Source organism: Dipodomys spectabilis, unplaced genomic scaffold (assembly GCF_019054845.1).
Source record: "Dipodomys spectabilis isolate Male_0828 unplaced genomic scaffold, ASM1905484v1 ptg000003l, whole genome shotgun sequence".
Lineage (NCBI taxonomy): Eukaryota > Metazoa > Chordata > Mammalia > Rodentia > Heteromyidae > Dipodomys > Dipodomys spectabilis.
The window spans coordinates 13,840,020-13,867,302 of NW_024870680.1; the positions used below are offsets into that span (position 1 = coordinate 13,840,020).

At 49.2% G+C, this 27,283-nt stretch overlaps 1 protein-coding gene across 5 annotated transcripts in view; it reads left to right on the plus strand.

The window, feature by feature from the left end:
- Positions 1-27,283, plus strand: part of Arrb1 (arrestin beta 1) — an 81,502-nt gene that overhangs the window by 24,694 nt on the left and 29,525 nt on the right. For 2 of the 5 annotated variants that reach the window (XM_042687171.1, XM_042687172.1), the window contains exon 1: positions 26,602-26,866. The exons of 2 other annotated variants lie outside the window; for them this stretch is intronic. In XM_042687171.1, coding sequence (XP_042543105.1) covers positions 26,811-26,866 — 56 coding nt within the window. In that variant the 5' untranslated portion in view covers positions 26,602-26,810. Of the gene's footprint in view, positions 1-19,994; positions 20,121-26,601; positions 26,867-27,283 lie in introns of those variants that run through there. One more of the 5 variants, XM_042687180.1, reaches the window with a different exon arrangement.

The following is a 27,283-nucleotide window of genomic DNA, read 5'->3' on the forward strand; positions in this document are numbered from 1 at the left end:
ACAAAACATGCACTCTTTCCCAGCCAACCTCATCTCTCAGCTCCTCTACATCTCAACAGCTCCACACTAGGGACCAACTTCCCAATATACCAACGTTTGGTTCACACTCAGATAGATCATCCTGAAGCTATAGCAGTTCTAAAGCAAGACTGACAGGCTCCAAAGCTGTCTGGCCCTTGCAGATTATTATTTATCCTCTCTTTGTTTGAGTTTCTCCAGCTATAAAAAGGGGGGGGGATAATAAAGCTTTTATTGTGGGGAATTTAATCTTTGATTATGGGAATCTCAAAGCTTGCCTGAGGATTAAATGAGTTAATATTTGTAAAGTGGCACGAAGTAAGACTTGCATGGTAGCTGTGATCATTATCTTTCATTCACCGTTCTGTTTATTTGTTCGTTTGCTGGGTACCCACACGGAGCCAGGCCTTGGGCGGGATTCTGGGGACACAGCTGCACACATGACTCAGTGCCTGCTCTGATGTCAGGAGCTGCCTGACATCCTGGCAGAGGAGCCAGCCTGCTGCCCTGCACGGCATCTTCCTCCTCCTCACCGCACCTGCAGCTTCAGCTGCTAATGAGAAGCTCTCAGGTCCTCGCCTGCTTCTCCTGAGCTGTCTGAGCAGGTGCTGCCTCCTCAGCCTTTCAAATGTCTGGGGACTGATGCGCTAGGCTTGAGGGAATCTGGGCCTTGGTCTCCCTACCTGTCATGGACCATCAGGCTGGCTGAGCTCTCAGGATCTTTTTTTTTTTTGAGCATTTTTCTGGCCTTCAGACCTAGAGCTGAACAAGCCTTAGTTAAGGCTGGAGTTTTTGCTGCAGGGGTGAATACTAGCAAGGTCAGTGCAGATAACCATGGGCTATGAGACCCAGAAGGGCTCTCAGAGGTCCCAAAGGATCTGAGAAGTGCTGGGACATGCTTTGAGGGAGCTGAGGAGGGTAAGTACAAGCCCAGATGTGGTGGCCTTGGCCACATCTGGCCTTAGTAGGGGGTCACAGAACCCATTCACTTGTATTGGCATGGCCTAAGCTGTCACCCTGCTGTGATTTAATGATGAGGAGTGGTCTGTCTTTTGAGGACTGGCAAGCCTGGGGAAGGGGGGGATCATTCAGGCTGAGTATGACCTCAGAGATCCTGGACAAAACATGATTCTAGGCATTGCCCCTCCCCCTCTGTCAACCGGTGCCTACACCTCCCCCACTGCCACGCTTAATCATCACTCCTGTACTGTCATGTACCCACCCCCAGCGGTGACAATGAATACACACACACACACACACACACACAGAGTGTCACCTGACCATGGTGATACTCCTGCTCTCTCTCACAAAATCCTCCTTGAGTCTTGTACTAATGTCTTCCCTCCAGTCCCAAGGAGTCTCTAACTCTTCATTTTCCCTCTCCCCCTCCACCGATCTGCCTGGGTGGTCTGCACCTGCTCCCTTCTTTCCAGACACCTGTGCTACTGGAGATTGAGAAGAGACATTCTAGGAAGGAGCTTGCCCTTTCCTTCTCCTTCTAAAACATTTACGTGTGTGTGTGTGTGTGTGTGTGTGTGTGTGTGTGTGTGTGTGTAACTGGGGCCTGAACTCAGGGGGTCTTGCACTCTTGGTTTTCTCCCTCAAGATTGGTGTTTTAACATTTGAGCGACACCTCTACTTCTAGCTTCTTGCTGGTTAATTGGAAATAAGAGTCTCATAAATTATTGTGCCCAGGCTGACTTTGAATCATGATTCTCAGATCTAAGCCTCCTGAGTAGCTGGTATTACAAATGTGAGCCATCAGTACCAGGCTCTCAATGACTATTTCTTGAGTGAAGACACAACAGTTGGAACTTTCCAGAACTCCTGTGTGGGCTCTGGAAGGGACCAAATGGTCAGAGTCCCAGGGGAGAAGAAGGGGCTAGAGAAGCAGTGGGTCTGACTGAATGATGCTGTCTAGGTTCTCAGGTTGCCTCCTCCTCTCCTTGATCCTTTTTTCCTCACCCTTCTTGGGCTCCCAGGCCTAGAACTTTGGCAGCTTGAGATCCCTTATTTGCATGAGCCATCCCTTCATGGCCTTTGCTAACAGCTCCTTGGTATAAGGTCTTGTCCTGAGCCTAGGAGATGTGGAGTGGGGCCAGACCTCATCCTCACCTGAGGACTGAAAAGTGAATGAATGAATGACCCATATCTACTGTGGACACAGGTTCAAAGCAGATATGGGCCATTCACTCATTCACTCTGCAAGTGCTCACTGAGTGCCCAAGTGTTGGTACTGTCCTGGACTTGGAGTACCAAGGGAACAGAGTAGGCAAGAGCTCCCCTCCCATCTGGTACCCATTGCTGAGTTCCCTTAGACTCATGCTGCGGACAACCCAGCATGAGTTCCAAGGGCACAGTGAAATCAACGAGCATATACTTTTCCATAATAATTTAAGCATCAACAGTTGTAGCAGCCTTTCCTCTGAGACTAAACACAGATAACTAGTTCCTAACCTCCTCTTTTAGAAAGAGCATTTGAAACAATTGTTGCTGTTTGTCCTTCTGGCCACAAGTGGATGTTCCACAGGTAATCCGACTACTTCCTTCCCAAGTTGCTTGTGATGGGAGGCAATGCTGAGGTGATTCTCTTAGAAGTGATCCCATCCACTGCCCAGCCAGACCCTGCACGCCCGCAAGTCCCAGGCCGGGCTTTGCCCCTTTTCCCTCTTCCCTGCACACTTGCCCAGCTCTTTACTACTTCTTGCAGCTTCTTCTTCTCCAGATGATCTCCAGGGAAATCTCTGTGAGAGTTTCTCTATTTATCTTTGGCTGTATAACAAGTCACCCCCAAACTGAGGAACTCAAAATAACACCAATCCTTTCATTATCACTTGTGGTTTCTGAGGGTCAGGAATTTGGGGAGTTTGGGAATTTGAGGACACTTCTGGCACGTGTCTCTCATGTGACTGCAGATGGCACAAGGGCTGTTGTAGTTGAGTGCTGGGGACACTTGTGGATTCTATATCTGGAATCAAATTTCTTTCTCTCCCCTCCTGTCCTCCTGTCATTGCTACCTTCTGAATCTGAGCCACTTTTGTCTTTCAGCTAAAGAAATGATTCCAGCTTAATTTAATCACACAGCACTTCTTATGGATAGGGTATTGAGCTATGATTATGATTATTTCTGGTCCTAGGGCTTGAACTTAGAGACTTGGGCACTGTCCCTCGGCTTTTTTTTTGGTTGTTGTTCGAGGCTACTGCTCTACCACTTGACCCACTGCTCCACTTATGACTTTTTGGTGGTTAATTGGAGATGAGAGTCTCACAGACTTTGTTGCCTGGGCTGGCTTTGAACCATGATTCTCAGATCTCAGCCTCCAGAGTGCTAGGATTATCATAAGCATGAGCCCACTAGAAGGTGCCTAGTTCTTTGCTGAATTTTTTACATATATAAAGTTTCTCAATTAATCTTCACAATTAATCCAACAAGGCCAGTTTTGTTGTGATCTCCATTTTTCAGAAGAGAAAACTGGAGCTCTGACAAGTTTCCAAGCTGATAAGTAGCAGATCAGGACTTAAACCCAGAGGGATTGTGTTGAGCCTGGCCCCTCCTTGCTTTCTTGAGTTCCTTCTCAGCCTCCTCTGTCCTTCCGTTTTCCAACCAGCTCCATCTGCGGAGTGTATCACAGCATGATCCCATGGTGTCAAGTCTCTGCCAGAACCCTGCCTATGTGTCATGGCAGTGACATAAAATCTAGATGGCTGGCCAGACCTGCTGGTGAGCAGATCCTGCTTTCTGCCTCACCCAGCTTCTCTCCTCTGCCTCCCTCTCACCTTCAGTGTGCCCCATTTCTTTTCAGCAGAAGCTCCTCCCTGCAGGTTCTGTTTTGTGTCATCTCTAGGTAGCATCCTTGTCCTCCAATAGCCTTGGGCTCCTACCTGTGCCATCACTCACTTGAGGAAACCTTCTCTGACTCCTCAGGCTGGTTGGTCACCATCCTGAGCTCTTGGAGCGCTGAATTTTATGGCATTTTTGAGAATCACCTGTTCTTTGTTTGTTGATGTCAATCTGGAAGGGCTGCCCATTGAGAGGATGTGTGGTAGTCTGCTATCATAGTGATCCGGACCACAGTACTCCTGGACTTACATAGTGCATAGTCCTGTTATCTTCCCAATGGATGAGAAGCTTCATAGAGACCGGCACTATGACATTACACTGCCCTAGTCACAATAAGTCAGGTTATCCACCGTGTCTGCCATGTGACCAGCATTCCATAATATTTGTCTAATATTATTAATAATACAAAGAACAAAGCCAGGCACTGGTGGCTCACACTTGTAATCCTAGCTACTCAGGAGACTGAGATCTGATGATCGTGGTTTTAAACCAGTCAGGGCAGGAAAATCTGTGAGACCCTTATCTCCAGTTAACCACCAAAAAGCTGGAAGTGGCTGGGAATGTGGCTTAGTGGTAAAGTGCTTGCCTAGCATGCATGAAGCCCTGGGTTCGATTCCTTAGTACCACATACACAGAAAAAGCCAGAAGTGGTGCTGTGGCTCAAGGGGTAGCATGCTAGCCTTGAGTAAAAGAAGCTCAGGAACAGTGCCCAGACCCTAAGTTCAAGTCCCAGGACACACACACACACACTCTCTTACACATACACATGCATGCACACGCGTGCGCGCGCGCGCATGCGTGCGCGCACACACACACACACACACACACACACACACACACACAAGACCGATAACATGGTTATTTAGCCTTCAGAGGTATCATCCTCATTGTATAGATGAACAGCCAGAGAGAGAGAGGTCCCTTGGCTGCTGCCCTGGTAAACAGAGGCTTCTACCACTGCAGCCTGGTTCCCCAGGATACACACTGAATGAGAGAAGAGCTTCTTTTTTTTTTTTTGGTCCGGTCGTGGGGCCTGAACTCTGGGTCTGGGCGCTGTCCCTCAGCTCTTCAGCTCAAGGCTAGCACTCTACCACTTGAGCCACAGCGCCACTTCCGGCTTTTTTCTTTTTGCTTATGTGGTGCTGAGGAATCAAACCCAGAGCCTCAGGCATGCAAGGCAAGCGCTCTACCACTGAGCCACCTTCCCAGCCCCATGGGAGAAGAGCTTCTAAGCTCCAACAGTTTCTAGTAGCTCAGATGAGGGTCAGGAAAAAAAAGCGCGTGCACATGCGTGCACATGTGTGTGTTTGTATGCATGCGTGTGCACATGTACACACCAGTATTGAGGGGCTTGAACTTAGGGCTTCTCACTCATATTTAGCTTTATTTTAATTTTGTTTTTATTTTTATTTGTGCTCAAGGCTGGTGCTGACAGCTTGCTTATGGCTTGAGTCATAGTTCTACTTCTAGCCTTTTGGTGGTTAATTAGAGATAAGAGTCTCATGGATTTTCTGCCTGCCTGAGCTGGCTTCCAGCCACAATCCTCAGCTCTCAGCCTCCTCAGTAACGAAGCTTGAGCTGCTGATATCTCTGGGCTGACTTTGAACCTCCAGCAGCAGATCTCAGCCTCCGCAGTAGCTAGGCTGACAGGTGTATGCCACTGGCTTTGAGATAGGTAGGAGGAATGGGCCCTTGCCTGCTTGTCTGGGGCTCCTGAGTAATCTCTGAGCTGGTGCTCCATCCTATGGGCTGCTTGAGTTTCCAGCAGGCTCTGAGTTTGCCAAAAGCTAGGCCTCCTCTCCCTTCTACTACTACTACTACTCTGTAATATTTTGAGTTTATGCCTGAATGTGTGTATGTGTGTTTATGTGTATGTGCGTGTATAAGTGAAGGTGTGTATAGGTGATGGAGAAGACAATGATGGGGTTGGAGCCCCAGGGTTAGGGCTGGGGCTTTGAGAAGCACTGGGCATCTCCATGGGGTCTTTAGAAGGAGTAGGAGTTACTAGATAAAATCCACCTGGCCCTGGAGCTGCCCAGAGGCTCCAGTCCCAGGGCCACGTGCCAACCCCCCATCCTGGGCCCCAAGTTTCCCCTCTCCCTTTCCCCCACAGGACTGGGGATTCTGTTTTGGTTGGACGGAGGTGGCAGAGGAGTTTGCGTGTCTGGCTCTTTTCCTCTTCATTCCTCTTCCCTTCCTCCCGGTGCCGCTCAAGATGTTTCCTCTGCCAGCCTGGCTCTGCTCCAGCCTTGGGCAGGCACCAGCCATCCACTCCGCCTGGGGCTTCTGTGGGCTGTGGCTTTCCAGAGCAGCTCTCGGATCCTTTTCAGCCCGTGGAGGGTCCTTCTTTCTCCCTCTTCTGTGTGAAACCCTGGGCACAGAGGCTGTAGGCCATTCTAGGGCTGCCTGCTGCTCTCAGTGAACTTTGAACTCATTCTTCCCCCTCAGGGCCTCTGTTTGCTAGAGAATCATAGCCAAAAGGCACATAGCAGGCCCTGTGTTCTTTGGGGAATAGTTTGGAGCCACCTCAGCAGCCACTTTGCGTAGGGACAGAGGTTTGCTCTTCCACCTCAGGAGAGACTCAGAATGTAGAATGTTGAGTCTAATCCTTAACTGGCATCTGATACCCCCCTGCGCACCTTCTGGCTGCCTCCTCTCACCCCTCCTACCCCAGTTTGTAAGTGTCCAACACTGCAGATGCTTAGCACATACTGGTGGGATAGGTGGTGGCAAGAGCTGTCAGGGAAGCAGAGGGTGGAATGGTGGAGCAGTAATGGCAGACAAGGTCCTAAGAGAGCACTTGCCACAGGAAGTAGAGATGAACTAGGTTTTGAGGGATGAGTAAGAGTTGGGAAGACGGGCAAAGAGGGAGGGCTAGATAGCTTGTGCCAACTGAAAAAGCACAAGATTTGTAGGATGTTTGGGAGGAAGTGGACACAGGAACGCTGGAAAGAAGGGCTGTGATTTGTGCCCAGATGATGCCACCGATTAGCCTCCTCAGCTGGTCCCAGGTCTTTGTGTTGCAGTCCAGGGCTTGGAGGGCAGGCAGGCAGTGGACCAGGAAGCTCTTAGGGCCCATGGGGTTTAGAGCTCTTCTAATCCTCCCAAGAGTTTGGTTCTGCTCCCTGAGGAGCAGGTTATGGTATCTGGGACCTGCTGGGCCCAGCTGTGGTTGAAACAGGCTGGTGCCGACGTGTAAGACAGAATCAGGTTAAATTCTGACCTGCACAATTTGGGGAAAATGACTGGCTCCTGTGTAGTGCTTGCATGGACAATAAGAATCGAGTCTTTCTGGCTGGGGTGTCATGAAATTGGAGCCAGGTCACGGCACTGTTTAACTCTTTCCTCCCCTTCTTCTCTGCACTCCAGTCTCCTCTCTCCTTCTTCCTTTACAGGACTGGCTATTTGGACCGAGGCCCGAACGCTCACTCTCAGGCCTTGTAGCTTAGTCTTGGTGTCTTGGGCCACGAAATCAGGACCTACTTTAGAAATGCAGCAGGTAGGCTGGATGCTGGTAGCTCATACCTGTATTCCTGGCTATACTGAGGGCTATGATCTGAGGATCATGGTTCAAAACTAGCCTGGGCAGGAAAGCCCATGAAAGTCTCTTATCTCTAACCAGCAAATAACCAGAAATAGAGATATGGTTCAAGTGGTCCAGTGCCAGCCTTGAGTGCTAAAGCTAAAGGATGGCCCTGTGTTCAAGCCCCAGAAAGAAAGAAAAAGGAAATGCAGTAGCTAAAAGTGCAGGTTCCCAGGTTCCCCCATATCTACTGGGGAGGATGTTTACAGAGGTGCCCAGAGCAGAGACCTGACCCCCTGCTTCCTGTGCAACCCGCTGTCTGTGGGACCTTTGCCCTGATCAACAAAGGGAACAGCCTGGTGTTGGCCCTGGGGTCAGGACTCCTGGGTGCCTAGGCAGGTGAGGCTTCATGGAAGGGAGGGAGCTGCTTGGGACCTGTGCTCTGGTTGGCTCCCAATTGGTCTAATGCGCTGTTATCCATGCCCTGACAGCTGCACAAGGGGTTCCATGCTTTCATTTTGCATAAGACCCACAATTGTGTAGCTGTCCTGAGTATGAGTCCCAGCTGGATTTCCATTGTCGGCTAGGCAACCTTGGGCAAGTCACTTTCTCTTTCTGAGTCTAATCTGTGCATGGGAGTGAATAATTGTAAGGACCAAATATGATGCTTAGCACAGCTCTGAGCGCAGTGCCTGGCATAGGCTGGTTTTGTGGAGTGACATTGTGCCGTCAGGTACCAGTGCTGTGCCCACCTCTGGGGTTTCCATAGCCACCACATGGCCTCATGGTCACCTGAAAGAGATGTGCAGGGGGCTGTTGCTCTGGAGAGCAGCACAGGCAGAGCAGGGCTGGACCTAGCTGTACTCACAGGAGGCAGCCATCAGAGGTGCGGTGGGTGTGAATTCTGTTGGTGTTGTCCACACGGAGGTGCCAGCATCACTGGGTGTTACTTCTGCAGTTATAGCTATTAATACCAAGCCTCCAGGAAGGCTGAGGCAAGGTGAGGCTGGGGATGGAGATGGGCCACAAGCCCTGAAGGTGGCTGAGAGGCTGTCACTGGGTCTTGTGATTTTGTGATCCTAGTCTAGGGTCCTTCCCTTCCAAAAGACCCTACCGAGTCTGCACTGCTGTAGAAGAGGAACAGACTAATCAGAGCGGAGGCAGGCAGGAGGCTAGCCTGTCTAGCCTCTGGAAACGTGGCTTCCTCTTACGTGAGACAAGACTAACAGCCCTTGCATCAATGCTGGGAGGTTTCTGTGAGATGCTGCATGGAAAACCCAGGACAGCACTCACCGTAGGAAGTGCTCGGTGAATAGTCCATTCCTCCTGCCATATGATCTGTCAGTTTGAAATCCATTTTTTTTTTGGGGGGGGGGTCCAGTTGTGGGGCCTGAACTCTGGGCCTGGGTGCTGTCCCTCAGCTCTTCAGCTTAAGGCTATTAAGGCTAGCGCTCTACCACTTGAGCCACAGTGCCACTTCCGGCTTTTTTCTTTTTGCTTATGTGGTGCTGAGGAATCGAACCCAGGGCCTCATGCATGCAAGGCAAGCGCTCTACTACTGAGCCACCTTCCCAGCCCCGGGAAATCCATTTTGTATTTGGAGTTTCTGTAGCTTAGCTTGTTCTGTCAGACAAGTGCTAACCCCCTACTCCCTTTAATTGTCAGCAAAGTGAAGCTGAGAGCCAAGGCCTTGGTGGTCCAGAAGAGGAAACTAGAGACAGCTCAGGGCACAGCTCTCTAGGGGACCCCTGGAGGTTCAGCCTGGGGGGTAAATGGAATCTATTGCACTAGATCATAGGGAAGGGAGTGTTTTAATAGTCACTGTTTTGATCTCCAGGCTGTCTCTGGAGAGTATAAATTCTAGCCCAACCCTGCCAGGGCTCCAGAGTATGTGTCATGAATGTTTGCAGTATGTGCTTCATGAGATTTTCTTTTCTTTTCTCTTTGCTTTGCTTAGGTCTGCTTTTAATTTCTTTTCTTTTGAGACTGAGGATTGAACCCAGGGCCTTGCTATGCAATGTGCTACTTGCTATGCAAATATGCGACTATTCGAAACACATCTCCAGTCTCTTTTTACTCTTATTTTTTTATTTTATTGTTTTTTGGGTCTGGTTGTGGGGCCTGAACTCTGGGCCTCGGCGCTGTCCCTCAGCTCTTCAGCTCAAGGCTAGTGCTCTACCACTTGAGCCACAGCACCACTTTCGGCTTTTTTCTTTTTTGCTTATGTGGTGCTGAGGAATCGAACCCAGGGCCTCAGGCATGCAAGGCAAGCGCTCTACCACTGAGCCACCTTCCCAGCCCCCACTCCTATTTATTTTTCAGATAACATTTCTTCCTTTTACCCAGGCTGGCCTCAGACCAAGATCCTCCCACCTCCATTTCCCTCAGCTGAGATTACAGGCACGCACCACCACTCCTGGCCTATTGGGTAATTGTAAGGTTTTGCTGCAGAGGTAGAGCTCCCCAGCCAGCACTGAGGGGCCGGGAGAAGTGAAACTGACTGGGACTCCAGTGTCCCAGCCTGGTTCTCTCAATGGTAAGAGGAGCTTTCATTCCTCATGGGCTTCACCATGCTCCAGCACGAGGGACACATGCATGAAGACAGGTGTGTTATTTCCATTGTAGATATGAGGAGCAGAGAGGTTTGGCTCTTGCTCAAGTGAGTGCTGATCCCTTAGCCACATACTGGGGCTCAGGGGGCTTTGGGTCTCCTTGTCCTTGTGCATGTCTTGAGGAGGGTGATATTTCATAAGGGCCCCAGTTCCATATCACAGGGTATGGAGAAGTGTCTGGAAATTTCCAGCCTCTAAGGGGCAGGCCTTGGGCCCTTTAAAGGTGCAGGAAATGGTTGGCTTGCCTGCGTCCTCCCAGCCCAGTCTCGCTGGCTGACCTCTATCCCCAAACCCTTTCTCATTCCACATGGGGAAGAAGGGGCGGCTGGAGCCGGTCGTTTCTCCACCTGTGTGCATTTGGCCCTAGAGTTGGTGAGGCTGGAGTCTTGGGAGACTTCCTCAAATGGGAAGGAGTTTGGTGATTCCAGGGACCACAGAGATCAGTGTGATTGGAGGGAGGGGGAGGAAGCCAGAGGGTGGGTGGGGCCAGGTTTTGAAGGGTCTTGGGGTGGTGGTGGGGGAGATTGGGTTCTTCTTTGAGTCCAGAAGGATTGAGACCATGCCGGCGGCAGTTACATGGTATTGGTCTTCTGTCACCCGTGCAGTAGCTTTCAGTGCATTTAGTAGCAGGAAGTCTGCTGTTGATTATTCTAAAACCAGACTCTGTTACCTGTCTATTCCTGGGGAGAACTTGGGCCAGTCACAGCCCCTGGGAACTCCTTTTCCTTCGCAGCCAATGCTGAACGATAAAGCGCTTTCCTGCTAGGGATTCTTGCCGGCTCAAAGTCCGCTAATGGGAGATTTTGTTTAATCTCAGCTAATCCTGCAAACACTTGGCAAGTAAGCCAGCTGCATAGCCGGGGCCCTTCCTCTGAGACCTGGCCAGGAAAGCAGGACTTTGCCTTGGGCTCTGGAAGGGCTAAATCACAGTAACCAGCCTATTGTAGACCCAAAATGTTTACTTTCTCAGTTGCCTGCCTGCTTTCAACCTCAGCAGACAGCAGCGGATCCTCTTCCTTATACTCTCTCCCTGCCCTTAATATTCTGGGTGGGAGCTGCCAACCTGAAAACTCCACAGAAGTTCCTAGTATTCAGTGTGTTATGGAGAAGGAGTGTAGAAGTTATGGTTGAAACCTGAGCCGCAGTTTCCTTACCAGGAAGACTGTGTTAGTCACCCTAGTGACACATTTATTCTCTTAAAGTACTCCAATGGGTCAGTAGGGTTGCATTCCTTCTAGAGATCTCAGGGGGGAAGAGATTCCCTTGCTTCCAGGCATTGCTTGCATTCTGTGGCTTGTGGCCCCGTCCTCTGTCATCAACACCAGCCACATGGCTTCTTCCAATGTCTCTCAGCACACCTGTCATCACATGTCTTTTCTTTCTAGGATTCTTATAATTTGTATTGGCCCTTCCCACCTAATTTCCCTATCTCCACATTGTTAACTAAATCACCTCTGCAGAGTCCCTTCTTCCATGTGAGGTAACATAGTCACAGCTTCTAGGATTAGGACTGGGGCCAAGGGATATTATTCAGGCTACCACACATTCCTTGCAGGGTTGTTGTGAATTAAGTGAGACAACTACCAGTGGCTCACACCTGTAATCAGATCTGGAGGGTCCTGGTCCAAATCTAGCTGAGGCAGGAAAGACTTCTATCTCTGAAATAACCAGCAAAAAGCCAGGCTGGACATGTGGCTCAAGTGGTAGAGCACCAGCCATACAAGTTGAGCAGATGTGAAGCCCTGAGTTCAAATCCTACTATTACCAAGAGAAGAAAAAGAAATGTGAAAGTTTTGATTGGTACCTGGAACATGGTAACCTGTTCCCAGCACTCATTTCCCTCCTCTTCTGGGCTTCAGTCTTCCTATCTGTAAAGTGAGCTCTTACCAGTTCCCACAGTCTCAGCCTTCCTTCTTCAGAAGTGTAGTAGTACAGACAAGGCTGTGCTTCTGGTGGCCTGGGCTTCAGCAAGCGCAGACTTGAGTCCTGCCCCAGGATACCCAGCCTCCCCCTCAACCCTCCTGGCCCTGAGCACTTCCCATCATTCCTAGGAGGCTGATGGGAAAGTCTGAGCTCACTGCTCCTCAGGGAGGGCAGGGAGGGTGAGAGGTGGAGGAAGGGGGAGGAAGGGGATGGGAGAGGCTGGAGGCAGATTTATAGCAGAGAGGTCGAGGTTATCTATGCAGGGAGAAGTGGGAATAAGGGCTCTTCCTCAGTCACATGTAAACGTGCTGGTCTGCGCCTCTGTTGCCTGCTGCCTACCCCTTCAGCTGACCCGTACTGACAGGCTCTGGGGCAGCAGGAGGGAAGGAGTGTGTATGGATGTGAGGAAGAGAGGAGGGTCAAGAGGCCAGCAGGGCTGGAAATGGGGAGCAGCCTTCCCAGGAACTTCCGCTACCTTGGCTGGGGGTTGCCCCTCCTCTATCTGCTCAGACACCCATTACCACCTGCCCTTGGGCTCAGGAGCTTCCTTTCCTGGACTTGCATGTCTTATTCATCAATGTGTGTGTGTGTGTGTGTGTGTGTGTGTGTGTGTGCGTGTGTGTGTGTGTGTGTGCGTGTGTGTGTGTGTGTGTGTGTGTGTGTGTGTGAATGTTGGGGTAAGGACACTAATGTGAGCTTGCGGGGTTTAAGAGATTAGAATGAAAGGTTTTTGTTGCTTTTTGGTGCAAGTACTAGAGTTTGAACTCAGGGCTTCAAGTTCTTGCCCTTTCTCTTTGCTCATAACTGGCCCTCTACCACTTGAACCGTCATCTGTTTTTAAAATATATTTTAAAATTGTTATTATTAAGGTGATGTATAGAGGGGTTATAGTTTCATAAGTCAGGTAATGAGTACATTTCTTCTTTGACAATGTCACCCTTTCCTTAGCTCTCTCCCAGTTCCAGCTTTTTCTTTTTGGGCCCGGTCATGGGGCCTGAACTCTGGGCCTGGGCGCTGTCCCTCAGCTCTTCAGCTCAAGGCTAGCACTCTACCACTTGAGCCACAGCACCACTTCCGGCTTTTTTCGTTTTGCTTTTGTGGTGCTGAGGAACCGAACCCAGGGCCTCATGCGTGCAAGGCAAGCGCTCTACCACTGAACCACCTTCCCAGCCCTCCCCAGCTTTTTCTTTTAATCCTTTTCTTTTTTGGTACCAAGGATTGAACCTAGGACACTGAAATTATTAGGCAAGCATTTTGCCAGTGAGCTACATCCCAGCTCCTACTTCCAGCTTTTTGCTTGATTTTGTCCCAGCTGGATCCCAACAGCAATTCTCAGATCTCAGCCTCCTGAGTAGCTAGGATTATAGGTGTGAGCCTTGGCAGCTGGCTTCCTGTGAATGACTGTGGATATCTATGCCTTAGATCAGGCAGAGTGTGACCATGTGCCTGTGTTCTGTCTTCTACATTCTCACTTCTGGTAGACTTCATCTTCAAATCCCAGCCCAGGTACCACCAGCTTTTGTTGTTTTCTCAGCAGCCTCTGTCCATCCGAGGGGAGTGGAGCTGGCCTCTTCCAGTTACTGTGATCCTTTTTAGAAGCCTTTCCCTGGCACCCTTGTTAGGATAGTCATTGGTCTAGACAACGGTCTCCCTATGTGGGTGGCACGTTCAAGGTCACTGTGGTGACCAGCTGCACAGCCAAGGCCCTTCCTCTGAGTCATAGTCAGGATGAACAGGACTTAGCTGTTGGCTCCCCACCTTGTAGGCACATAGGTTTACCCCTTCTCAGTTTCCTCCCTGGCCTCAACCACAGACCTCTGTGGAGAAGAGGAGTCGGGATCTTGTAGTCAGTCCCTCAACACCTTGGGAGTGACTTGTGTCATCCATAATCCAGCTGAGGATGTGGGCTGGGAGGAGGCCAAGTGCCTTAAGTACCTAGGTGGAGATGGTGATCTTGCTCCTGTTCCCAATTTCTCTTTCCACATCCTTTGCCACTTGAACAACTCTTTCAGAATTGGGGATCAGATTGCTTCAATCTCCAGATGAGGATAGTAGAGCTGGCTCTGGGGGTATGTCCCTCCAGACAGGCTTCTGGTTAAGAAGGGGTAAATGGGGAATTCCTGATGAGAGGAAGCCTCTCCTCCAGCCTCTGGTCCCTGTTGGGCCAATGGAAGGAGCAGATGGACAGTTTGGGCATGGGGCATGTATTAGCAAGTCTAGGGAGTGGTTTGGGGAAGGGTTTGGAGGAGGCCCACCTTGCTTACTGCCTGACTGGGCACTGCCATTCTTGGCCTGCTCCATGGTGCCCACTTCATCTACAGGCCCACGTGCTCTTGGAAGTAATGGAAATGCATTTCTTAAACATGCTCGATAATTCAGCCTTGTCCTATTAACAGATCTTCATCTCCCCAGAACTCCTCATCCACATTATCTCCTCCCAGCAGCCCAGGCTCTTATAAGGTAACCTGAATCCACTGAGACAGCGGTAGCTAAAAAGGCCAGGGCCCGCCCCAGGCCACCTACCTGAGGTGCTAGAGCTCTATGCTAGAGCTATGCTTCATATCATACTCTAGATAGTCAGAGCATAAGGCTACAGGCCAGCCCAACCCCACAGGGTGCCCTTAGCTCCTTTACAAAGGTCTTCTCTGTACTTAGCACAGATGCTGACCTGAAGGCACTTCTACCCCATGAGACAGACACCTGGAGGGATCATGTCCACTAGGGAAGCTGTAGGATCTTACCCTGGATGCCAGGAACAGCCCTGGAGGTGGGCTTGAGCCCTCTTCCCTGGGACTCCCTGCAGCTCAGTGGGCCTACCAGCTAAACTGTCCAACACTTTCCTGCTGACCACTCCTTTGTAGGCTGCTGGCCTTCCAGGCCACCTTCAAGAGTATAGGGAACCATGTGGATGGGGGAGAAGCAGGGGCTTTGGTGCCATGGGCTGCCACTGCCTCCTATGAGCTGGTGACTGTGGGGCCAGCCTCACTTCCAGAAAGCTGTAACAATGCCTTTCCCCCAGAGCTATGAACCCTCCACACCCCACTACCAAGGCTTAAATTGAAGACCGTATACACTTACTCAGCCTTTTGTTTTCAAACTCAAGGTTAGTACTTTACCATTTGAGCCATGCTATGACTTCCAGCTTTTTGCTGGTTAATTGGATTGAGTCTCAAGGATTTTTCTGCTCAAATTGGCTCTGCATTGCAATTCTAGTCTCCTGAGTAGCTGGGATTATAGGCATGAGCCATGAGCACAAAGCTTGGAATTACCTTTTACCATACCACAGTGTGTCCAATCATGAATGTGTTCGGTTTGGAGTATAACTAGGTTAATTTTGTCTTTAGACAAATGTGTGTGGCAATACTGGGGCTTGAACTCAGGGCCTAGATGCTGTTGCTTAGCTTTTTTGCTCAGGCCTGGCACTCCACTCCTCCATTGGAGCCATAACTCCACTTCCAGGTTTTTTTTGTTTTTGTTTTTTTTTTTTTGGTCATGGAGCTTAAACTTTGGGCCTTGGTGCTGTCCCTCAGCTATTCAGCTCAAGGCTAACACTCTACCACTTGAGTCACAGCACCACTTCTGGTTTTCTGGTGTTTTATTGGAGATAAGAGTCTCACAGACTTTCCTGCCAGGGCTGGCTTTGAACTTCAATCCTTAGATCTCAGCCTCCTGAGTAGCTAGGATTATAGGCATGAGCCACCGGCACCTGGCCAAGTTTTTTTTTTTTGTTTAATGTGTAATTTTATTGTTATTACAATGTTGTACATTTTTTGAACAATGTCACCTTTTCCTTTGCTTTTCCTCAGTTTCCCCCTCCAGTCCCTGCCCACAGTTGCATAGTTCATTTTTTACATAGTGTGTACTGAATACCATGAACTGCGTTTATTCACCCATCTTCCCTCCATTTCTGTGTCCCCCCCCCCCCCACTTTACTCCTTCCTAAAAAGAAAACAACAACAACACTAACACTCCCAGCCTTTTGGCAGTTAATTGGAGATATACATCTCAGGGATTTTCCTGTTTGAGTTGAATTGGAAATGAGATTTTAAGGTATTAGCCTCTTGAGTAGCTAGGATTACAGGTGTGAGCTACCATTGAACAGCGAAAGTATCTAATTCTTGCTAGGGGTAGGGCTCGAGTAGTAGATCACCAGCCTTGAATGAAAAAGCCCTGTGTTCAAGCCCTAGTGTTGGTATGCACACACATGCACACACACACACACACACACACACATACACACAAATCTCAGTGCCACCAAAAAGAAAAGCATTTATATTTTTAAAATTCAGAAACATGATTAATAATTTGTATGTGTTACTAGGGATTCAATATATGACATTGTATGTGTGTGTGTGTGTGTGTGTGTGTGTGTGTGTGTGTGTGTGTGTGTGTGTGTTACTAGGGATTCAGTCTATGACATCATATGTGCTAAGCAAGTGCTCTCTGACTAAACTATACCCCTATCCCTTTTTTACTGATTAATTTATCAACTGGGAGGTTTAAGCTTCTTATATCTTTTATTTCCTGCCCTGTAATTTTTGGAGAAATTATTATTATTATTATTATTATTTTTGGTCTGGTTGTGGGGCCTGAACTCTGGGCCTGGGCGCTGTCCCTCAGCTCTTCAGCTCAAGGCTAGCACTCTACCACTTGAGCCACAGCACCACTTCCAGCTTTTTTCTTTTTGTTTATGTGGTGCTGAGGAATCGAGCCCAGGGCTTCATGCATGCAAGGCAAGCGCTCTACCACTGAGCCACCTTCCCAGCCCCTGGAGAAATTATTTAACCTATCTGTATGTCAGTTTCCGGTTGGTGATATGAAAAGTATATTAAGCTGGGTGTTATGGTTCATACCTTAATCCTAGCTAATCAAGAGGCAGAAATGGGATGATCAAGTCTGGGATTGATCTGGCTAAAAAGCTTAACGTTCTATCTGAAAAATTAGCTAAGAAATAAAAGGGTTTGGGGCTATGACCTAAGATAGAGAGTGCTTGCTTAGCAAAGTACAAAGTGCTGACTTCAAGTCCCAGTATCAGGGAGGGAGGAGAATATATTAAGTGGGCATATGTTGAGTGGACCTGATAAAATGACTTACTTTTAGGGCTCTTGTGTATAAGACTTGGAGTTGGTGTAGTGATTAGAATGCTTCCTGGCTTGTGTTAAGTACTCAAATATCAGTTATAGTAGCAGGAAGAAGGAGAAGAAGGAGGAGAAGGAGAGGGAGGAGAGGGAGGAGAAGGAAGGAGGAGAAGGAGGAGAAGGAGGAGAAGGGGAAAGGGGAGAGGGAGAGGGAGGAGGAGGAGGAGAAGAAGAAGAAGAAGGAGAAGGAGAAGGAGAAGAAGAAGAAGAAGAAGAAGAAGAAGAAGAAGAAGAAGAAGAAGAAGAAGAAGAAGAAGAAGAAGAAGAAGAAGAAGAAGAAGAAGAAGAAGAAGAAGAAGCAGAAAGAAGAGGAAGAGGAAGAGGAAGAGGAAGAGGAAGAGGAAGAAGAAGAAAACACATCTAGTTACCTAGTTGCTGGGCCACCCCTGGCTCATGCCTGTAATCCTAGCTACTCAAGCCAGCTCAGGCAGGAAAGTCTGTGAGATTCTCCCTTCAATTAATCACCAAAAAGCTAGAAGCGGAGCTGTGGCTCAAGTGGTACAGTGCCAGCCTTGAGCAAAAAAGCTTACGGACAGTGTCCAGGCCTTGAGTTCAAGCCTTAGGATTGGCACAAAAAAGTGGCTCACCTGGTATTGTATATAAGTTTATTTGAATTAGGGAAGGGAAGGGGAACAAGAGAATGGTGAGACAAAGGACAAGGGGGAACCAATGCAACAGTGATAGACACAAGACAGTATGTTGGAAATGATCTGTACAACTTGTGGGGGGCGGGGATTGGGGAGGAGGGACAGTAGGAGAAAAATGAGGGAAGGGGTAGCAAACTTGACAAGAAATGTACTTATTACCTTACTTATGTAACTGTAACCCCTCTGTACATTACCTTGACAATAAAAAAATAGAAAAAAGAAAAAAGACAAAAAAAGAGAGGAAAAAAGGAAGAATTATAATTGTTTTTAACTTTATATATAAAAAAGTGGCTTGATGGTAGGTCGTTAGCCAGTGAGTAAAAAATATCAGGTACCCACTTTGAGACCTGGGCTAGGACTGAAAAAAAAAAAGGGGGTGGGGTGGGGAAACATACCTAAATTACTACCCAGAGTCCAGCAAGTTGCTTTTTAGCAAATAAATGCTAAGTTGACATTTCCACTGTGGGTTGGTTTGGGCCTTTTCTTAGGGCCTGACCTGATTTAAACCTGGATCAGTGGCTCTCAGCTCTACACTGTATCCTGGACCCCCGGGCCTAGGTTTCTGACTCTTGCTCCTTGTCTCCAGACTAGGGAAGGCTGAGCTCATAAAAATTGTCAGTCAAGGGCTAGGTGCCCGTGGCCCTGCCTGTAATCCTACTACTCCGGAGGCTGAGATCTGAGGATCGTAGTTTAAAGCCAGCCCGGACAGAAAAAGTCCCCATGAGATTCTTATCTCCAATTAACCACTCAAAAACTGGAAGTGGAGCTGTGGCTCAAAATGGTAGAGCGCTAGCCTTAAACAAAAGAGCTCAGGAACAGCGTCCAGGCTCTGAGTTCAAGCCTCACAACTGACCAAAAAAAAAAAAAAAAGTCAGCAAAGCACTTTGGGGATCGATGCTAACTAATAGCAGTTCCCTGGAGCTGGTGTCAGGAGGGAAGATCATTATGGAAGCTACTTGGCCCAGGCTCTATGCTGGCACCTAGGGAAGGCCTGTGTTGTCCGCAAAGTGGGTCCTAGATGGGCCTCTCCCTTATGCTTCATGTCACTGTAGCCAGGGGTGGGTACCAAATAATTTGTAGTTAGGTAGGGTGTGATGAGTGGCTATGAGGGAAATGATTGACATGGAGACCTATCCAAGACCCACCTTTGGTTGCATTGAGCTCTGAGCTGGGTGCACAGCCATTCCTGTGCTTCTTGTCAGGGACCCCCAATCTCCCCATAGAGATCTCTGCAGAAATTGATGGCTTTAACTGGGCAGTCACTGACCTCTTCCCAGACACGTCTTAAGTATCGCAGTTCAATGGAGGGTGTGGGTGGGAAGTTGGTAAGGGGCCCTGTGCCAGGGCGAGTATAGGCAAGACTTCTTCCTTAAAGGAGAACCCGTCTCTGTATCTTAGGCTGAGCTGGTCTGGGAACTGCTGTAGAGGTGGTGGGGGGTGGGGGGTGGGCGGGACTACATCCTTAGGGAGCTCCTGGTCTGATGGAGGAGACATGGTCCTGTTCTCTAGGCGAGGGACCTATGTGTGAAGGAGGAACATGGCTCTGATCCCCGGGGACCACTTGCCACATGGAGGGATCATTGTCCTCTTGTCTTTAGGCAGCTTCTTTCCCTAGGAAGGAGGCATGATCTTTGCCCAGTGGGAGTCTCCAGTCTGATGGAGGAGTGGTGGCCGTGTCCTTTCGAGAGAGCTCTGTTTGAGGCCTGACTGACTTCCATCATCAGAAAACCCTGTCTGATGGAAGAGGCTTGTTTTTTTTGTGTCACTCAAGGAAACCCATTTGGTAGCCTCTGTGTTTGGATCCTTTCCCTTGTCTGATTTATGGAGATAGTCAAGGTCAATAGGCACTTTATGAGCTGGGCGATGGGAAGGGAAGACAGAGAACTGTAGAGGGGCAGCTAGCGGGGGTGACTTGAAAGGCTTCTTGGGGGAGGTGACGTGGTTCATCATGGGTGAGGGGGCTAGATGTGAAAAGATCTGCAAGAGGATAAGGGGTAGAGGAGCCCCTGGGCAAGGAGGAGGAACTTGAGGGGCCAGTGAGCCTGTCTGTATGCGGCTCATGCTGTTGGGATGCAAAGAGGTCCAGGGAGACCCTCACCGTTGGCAGTCTGTTCACAGACGGAGTGCTGCCAGCCCAGAGACATCCGCCCTCCATGGCCTGAGAAGCCCAGAGGAGGAGAGGAAACAGGACGTGTATCAGGAACGCCTTTTCCTTTTCTTTGTAACTGACCCCTAACTTGGTTGGGACTGGAGAGAGAGATCTGCAGGGCTAGCCTAGCCTGATGGCTGCTGTCTGCAGCCCCCAGATCTGAGTTTTACAGGGTGGCCCAGTATCCTGGGTATCTACTGCTTCTTCTGCTGCTTCTTGGGCTGGCCCAGTGGCTCCACTGAATCTCAGACTGTCCTCTACAGAATGGGGTAAGACTTCCTGGCTACCTCTCCAGGAAGTGGTGGCTGTCCATCCATGCCGTATAGGATTTGCATATTACTCCTTGATCTCTGAGATGCCAGTTGAGCACTTCCTGTCTGCCGTATACCTCTGGGATGGGCCATGAGCATAGGGGAGGAGCAGCCTGGGGAGGAAGTTTGTTTGTGACTTGTCTGAGGAGTTGAAGGGTCTCCAGATTGCTGGTGGGTGTGGGATTAGATAGCATCTAACTGGCTATTTGGGTTTAGTGGTATCTGGTGGCAGCTGCCATGGTCTGGTGGGTGGAATTCCCCAGGACACTGCTTGTTGTTGACTCTGGGAGGAGGCAGAGGTTGATTCAGCTCTGAGGATTGGCACAGATGGGGGTTGAAGGATGGCCTGGTTGGGTGCTCCTTAGGGGGAATGTGGAAATCCTCCTCCATAGAGGCTGGAGGTGAGGAGTGTAGGAAAGGGAAGACCTCAGAGGGTGAGGTGGGCGGGAAGGCATGGGAGTCTGCCGTCAGTCAGACTAGCTTCCTTCTGGTTTTCTTAATACTCTAACCACCACTCTGCTGGGCAGAGGACTAGGGTGGGAGGATGTGTGTGTTTCTGTGGAGTGTGAACTGTGCACAGTGTGGCATTGTGGTTACATGGGGCACATGGCAGTGGTTAGTATTTGTGGGTGTGCTTTGTGTATGGTATGGTGTGTGGTGTGTGTGAGATCCTGTTCTATAGGGCCCACAGCAGGCCAGCACTGTCCCCATGGGAGGGATTCCCTGGCTTGGAGCTTCCCTTTTTTACCTCCACTACCTCTAGTGTTACATTAGGATCCATGGTTACACTAGGAGAACTACTTAGCCTTTGGAAAAACAGGAAGGTGGAGGGATGGTGGCATCTGCCTGTTCTCCAGTCATGGATTTCACACTACTGATGTACTGCCCTTAGGCATGGAGTTAGGCAGGGACACTCAGGAGATATCATTCCATAGTGTTCCCTCCTGAGACACAGGTGCCATCTTTAATCAAGAGCATCCAAGGACATTCAGCCGCGTGTTTAGAAGTGACTAGATCAATCGTGTGTTCCTTGTTCTTAATACAGTGAACTTGGTTTGTAGATGGGACTTGGATGTCCTAATATTAGCACAGTGAACACTTGGGATGGACTGGAGGTCTTTCACAAGGCATGAGTGTGTGGGTTCTGTCCTGTGCGCTATGCAGATCATGTCTGACATAATCTGTCTCCCATTTCCCCTGACGTCTGCTGAGCTATGCACCCACCAGGCTCAGCCTAGAGGCCAGGCCACTGCCTCTAATTTATTGCTGTGTTCCGATTCTACTCTCCTATACCTTGCCCCCTGCCTCAAACCTATTGGTTCTTTTTTTTTCCCCCAGTCCTGGGGCTTGAACTCTGGGGTTGGGCACTGTCCCTGAATTTTTGTGCTTAAGGTTAGCACTTGAGCTACAGTATCATTTCTGCCTTTTTGTGGTTATTTGGGGATAAGAGTCCCACAGATTATTCTGCCTGGGCTGGCTTTGAACTGTGATCCTCAGCTTTCAGCCTCCTGGGTAGCTAGGATGACAGGTGTGAGCCACTCTCACCCAGCTCATTGCTTCATTCATTCATTCAAAACATTTGTTAAGTGCCTACTAAGCATCAAGGAAAATAGGCACAGAAGGAGGAGGCAGTTTGTCATCTGGACTGTGGAAGCCACTTGAGAGAGTGTGTGCAGGTCTAGGTACACATGGAGGGGACTGTGGGAGGGAAGGCTAATGTGTGCTGGTGACTGGCATGGTTGGAGCCCGGTGCGTACACCACGAGGCCTCTGCCCACCCTCTCACTATACTTGCAAGGAAGACTGGTTTATTTGTGGGGCCTGTATATCTCTCCACCCCTATTCAGAATGGCCCAAATGGAGACACACACAGGTGACAGAGGCTTGCAACTCCTACAGGTAGAATAGTGTCCAGAGTTTTGAAGACTAATGGAAGAAAAGAAGGAGAGAGATCAGAAAGGTGAATGGATGGGAGGGAGAAGCAAAGCCTCACTGGAGGCTAGAGGAGTAGGGTGGGGGAGTGCTTTGGGTTTAAGTTGAGAGGGGTGAGAGAGAGGGGAGGTGACAGGAAGACTCACAGTTGGGAGAAATGATGGAGAGGATGGTAATGCGGGGAGAAAGAAGGGCAGGGCATGACTGGACATTTCTGGAAAGTGGAGGGCTGTTCCAGACATTTTTTTTTTTTGTCATCTGTGGGGCTGAACTCAGGGCCTGGGCACTGTCCCTGAGCTTTGTTTACTCAAGGCTAGCACTCTATCACTTTGAGCGAGTGCCACTTCTGTCACATTATCTTTGGTTCCCATTCCCAGGCCTTCTCTCCTGAGTACGGGGTGGGCAGTGCTAGCTCCTTTTTATTGCTTCCCTAGTAGGTACCAAGCTATCTAGCTATCTATCTTCTATCTGTTTATCTATCTTTAGTTATAATAAATATATTTTGCAGTGCAGAACTCAGGGTTTTGCACATGCAAGGCAAGCGCTCTACTATTTAAGCCACTTTCTCACCCTTTTTTTTTTTAAAATAAGTTTTTTATTGTGAAAATACTGTACAGAGGGGTTACAATTACATGAGCAAAAATGAGTACATTTCTTTTTTTTTCTTTTTTTTTTTTGGGGGTCCGATTATGGGGCCTGAACTCTGGGTCTGGATGCTGTCCCTCAACTCTTCAGCTCAAGGCTAGCGCTCTACCACTTGAGCCACAGCACCACTTCCGGCTTTTTTCTTTTTGCTTATGTGGTGCTGAGGAATCGAACCCAGGGCCTCATGCATGCAAGGCAAGCGCTCTACCACTGAGCCACCTTCCCAGCCATGAGTACATTTCTTATCTAGCATTGTTGCCTTCTCCTTTGTTTCCCTCCCCCCCTTGTGTTTGTTGAAATAGGTCTCACTAACTTTCTCTGAGCTTGGCCTCAAACTTGAGATCCTCCTGCCTCTGCCCCCTGTGAAGCTGGAATTACAGTGTGCCACCACACATCCCAATTTTTTTTTTTTTTTTTGTGGTACTGGAGATTGAATCCAGGGTTTCATGAGGTACCAAGAATGTATATTATCTCCCTTCAATGGGACAGATGGCATCTATCCTCTAGACAAAAGAGAGTGAGCCTCAGAGAGAATGGGAACTGGCCCAAGGACACACAGGGCCCTGGTGGGGTCTCCTTGTATTTTCTGGGCTCTTTCAGCTTTCCCTTCCAGCCACTTGATCCTCAGAAAGGCTGGATAGGCCTCTAGGGCTGTGGATGGGCCCTCTGGTATCCAGCTGCCAGCCTGCTTAGTGAAGTTTTTCTTAGCATTTAATTTGCATATGTCTAGTTTCACAGGTTCGCAGAAAGTGGGCCATGCTTCTTTAAGAAACTCTCCCCTCTGTCCATATTGCCTGGTGGCTGGTTTCCCTTTCCTCGCTCTGAACCTTCTGAAGATCCTCACAAATATGGATCATGGCTAGGAAAACAAAAAGTGAATGTGGGCTGTCTGCTTAGAAGCCTATGGGATGTGGTAGGGGGGGAGGTGTCCAGAGCCCAGGAGCCTGATTTGGCCAGACCCACCCCTGCCAGACTCCACCCAAGCCAGGCCTGAGGGAGCCATGGTGGGATTGGAAGCAGGCACATAACAGAAGATGGGATCAGCAGAAGGCAGGGTACCTCTCCCAGACTGCTTCTCAGGCGAATGTCTGAGCCTATGAATGAAACACTGCCTCCCCCCCTCCCTGTCTCCCAGGCTTTGTTTCTCCATCTGGGAACTGAAGCAGGTGGTCCTGGGGAGCCAGGAGATCTGTGAGATGGGCTGAGAGACAGGCAGGGTGAGAGCACACAGGCGGGCGGTGATGCTCTGGCCCTGGGGCTGGGCCACCGGGCAAAGCAGATAAGCCATACACAAATAACTTTGCTGCCAGGGAGAGGGTGAGAAGGGCCCTCAGAGCCTCTTTACACCACTGCCACCTGCTCTTCTCGCCTCCCTGCTCCCTGCAGGCGGTTCTCACACCCAGCAAAGTGGGTCAGAATGTAGGGCGGCTGTGTCTGAGAGCGAATGGCCTCTTGTGTGTTCCCCACCCACCCAGTGGAACCAGGACTGCTGCAGGGTTATGAGTAAGGGGAGTTTTAGAGATCTGAGAACATCTGTGTCCAGAATACACTAGTTCTAGCTGGAGATTGGTGGCTCATTCCTGCAATCCTAGCTACTCAGGAGGCTGAGATCTGAGGCTCATGGTTAGAAGCCAGCCTGGGCAGGAAAGTCCATGAGCTTCTTATCTCCAGCAGTGCAGCAAGAAGCTGGAAGTTGAGGTATGGTTCAAGTGGTAGAGCACCAGTCTTGAGTGAAAAAGCAAACAGAGAATGCACAGACCCTAAGTTCAAGTTCCAGTACCAACAAAAAACAAGAACAACAAAATGGAATACCTACAGTTCTGGCCAATTATCCCCTCCTACAAATGCCCAGGGCTCTCTTCTGGGTATGGTCCAAATTCCTTAGTCTGACATCTGGGACCCTTCAAGGATTCCTTTTTCTTCTGTGTTAGCTCAAGGCTAGACATAGAGGTCCTTCTACAATCTGGGGATGACAACTCTCCACTGTCTTGCCTCCTTCCTAGGGAGGCACCAGGGACCCACACCAGCTCACACCCCGTGGCTCACCACCTCCCAAGCAGTCGCTGGCCTCAGTTGCTCTCTCTAATCCTCTACCCATCGTATTGTCACCTCTTCTGCACTTCTGTGTGTCCATCAGGATTCTCTTTATTGTAACTGGGCACCTGTGGATCATACCTGTAATTAATTCTAGTAACTTAGAAGGCTGAGATTTGGAGGATCTGAGGTTGAGGCAATCCTGGGTAGCAAAGTTCACTATATGTCACTACTGCCTTCCCCCATTCATCTGAAATAAAAGTTGCACTAAACATTACTCACTTTTTGCATCAGCTAAGAGAGCTGGCCTGCTCTCTTAGTTGCCAACCACCTCAGAAGTCTAGTGGCTCTGCTGCTCTCTCCCTTATGCTATACATTTAGCATGTCACAGGAAAGCTTTGGGATTAGGTTTAGTGGTGACTTCTCCATCCCGATCATTGCTAGTGACAAGAGAGTGTGCTAGGCAAAAGAATACTTCACTCAAAGAGACTCACTTCCTAATTCTTAGAGCCCAGGAATATGGTGTGTGGCTAAGGGTGATGGTGGTTGCTGATGGAATTAAGCTTGCTAATCAGCCGGTTTTAAAAATAGGATGATTTTTTTGGAGAATTCAGAAGGGCCTAGTGTAATCTCAAGGATCTTTACAAGTGAAAGAGAGGGAGAGGTGGTCACAATGCTACAATGTGAAGGTAGAAAAAGAATGGAGGCCACCAAACAAGGGACTGGGCTGCCTCTAGAAGCTGGAAAGGGAAAGGAAAGGGATATACCATTAGGCTTTGCAGAAAGGCACAGAAACCTGTTGATGTCTCAGTTTTACCCCAGTGAGGCCCATTTATTAACTTCTGAACCACAGACAATTTATGTTGCTTTATATTTAAAAGTTTGTAATAATTTCCTTTAGCAGTCACAGAAAAACATAAGCTGGGCACCAGTGGCTCACACCTGTAATCCTAGCTATTCAGGAGGCTGAGATCTGAGGATCAGTTTGAAGCCAGCCTCGTCAGGAAAGCCCATGAAGCTCTTATCTCCGATTACTACTCAAAAGCCAGAAGTGGAGCTGTTAGCTCAAATGGGTTAAGTGCCAGCCCTGAGCAAAAAAGCTAACCGATGGACAGTGTCCAGTATCAGTTTGTATATGCACGTGCGCAAACACACACACACACACACACACACACACACACACACACACACGGGCATGGGGAACCAAGTACCAGCACTTAAAAATGTGCCTGTCCGGGCTGGGAAGGTGGCTCAGTGGTAGAGTGTTTGCCTTGCATGATGAGGCCTTAGGTTTGCTTCCTCAGCACTACATAAGCAGAAAAAGCTGGAAGAGGCACTGAGGCTCAAGTGGTAGAGTGCTAGCTTTGAGCTGAAGAGCTAAGGGACAGTGCCCAGGCCCAGAGTTCAGGCCCCATGACCTACCAAAATAGAAAAGGTCCTGTCCCACAGTGACATGTGAGCAAGTCTAACTTTACAGGTCTGCAGGAGTTTGATAGTCCCATACATCTAGGGAAACTGAACACTGATGGATATAGTCATATCTATTATACTCTGGCTACCTGAAGTGCATGGCTTGCATTTTCCATTCCACTCTATTCCATTCCATTAAAAACCAAACCAAGTTGATTTCATTATCAATCTACGGGTTGTGACTTCAGCTTTCAAAAAGAACTATACCATTGGCCCTGTTCTGTCCCAGCCTCATAGAACACAGGATACACCCTGGCCATAGTTGATTGGACCAGCGGTGGGGCACGTGACCTAAACGGACCAATCAGATTCCTCCCCTGGGAATTTGGAATTGGGCCATTCAGCCAGTTAGCAGCGGGAAGCTGAGCAAGAGGCAGAGTAGAAACAAGGTTGGAGAGTGAGTCACATGCAAGCCAAAAGGATGGAGGAGCAGAAAAGCTCTGAGTAAGCAGAGAGAGAGAGTAGTCCTCAGAGACAATGGAGCAGCCGCACAGACAGCCGAGCAGCTGGGAGAACATGCAGCCCCAGAAGGAGAGGTGGAGAGAGGGAGCTACAGCCTGAGGTTCCAATGGCTTCCCCGTTCCTGCCTTCAGCCTCTGCTCGTCCTGCCTGCGCATCCTTCCCGTGAGATCTTTTGCCTTCTAGTACCCCACCTTCTTCTATTGAGCTAACTTCCCTTGCTTTCTGTTCCTTGTCTCCAGGAAGCCTTAATCAGCCAGAATAAAGGCTGTATGTCCCTTTTGGAAACCCAGTTTGTGGGATATAGACAGGGCTAGAGGCTGAACCCAGCCTATGTCCCATACCTAGAAATTGCTTTTTTAACCACAAGCTTGGGCAAAGCCGTGTATGTGATAGTGCACATTTGGGGTCTGGGGAGACTTAGGAACCCTCCACAGAGACCTCTTTTTCTGATTTTGTTGGGAATGAGAAACTGATGGAGTTTCAGGAAAGACTTAGTGGTATGATGGAGTGGACGGGATGGCTGGGGAAGGACCACAGGTCGCCTCTCTGAGCCTCAATTTCCGCATCTCTGAAATGGGG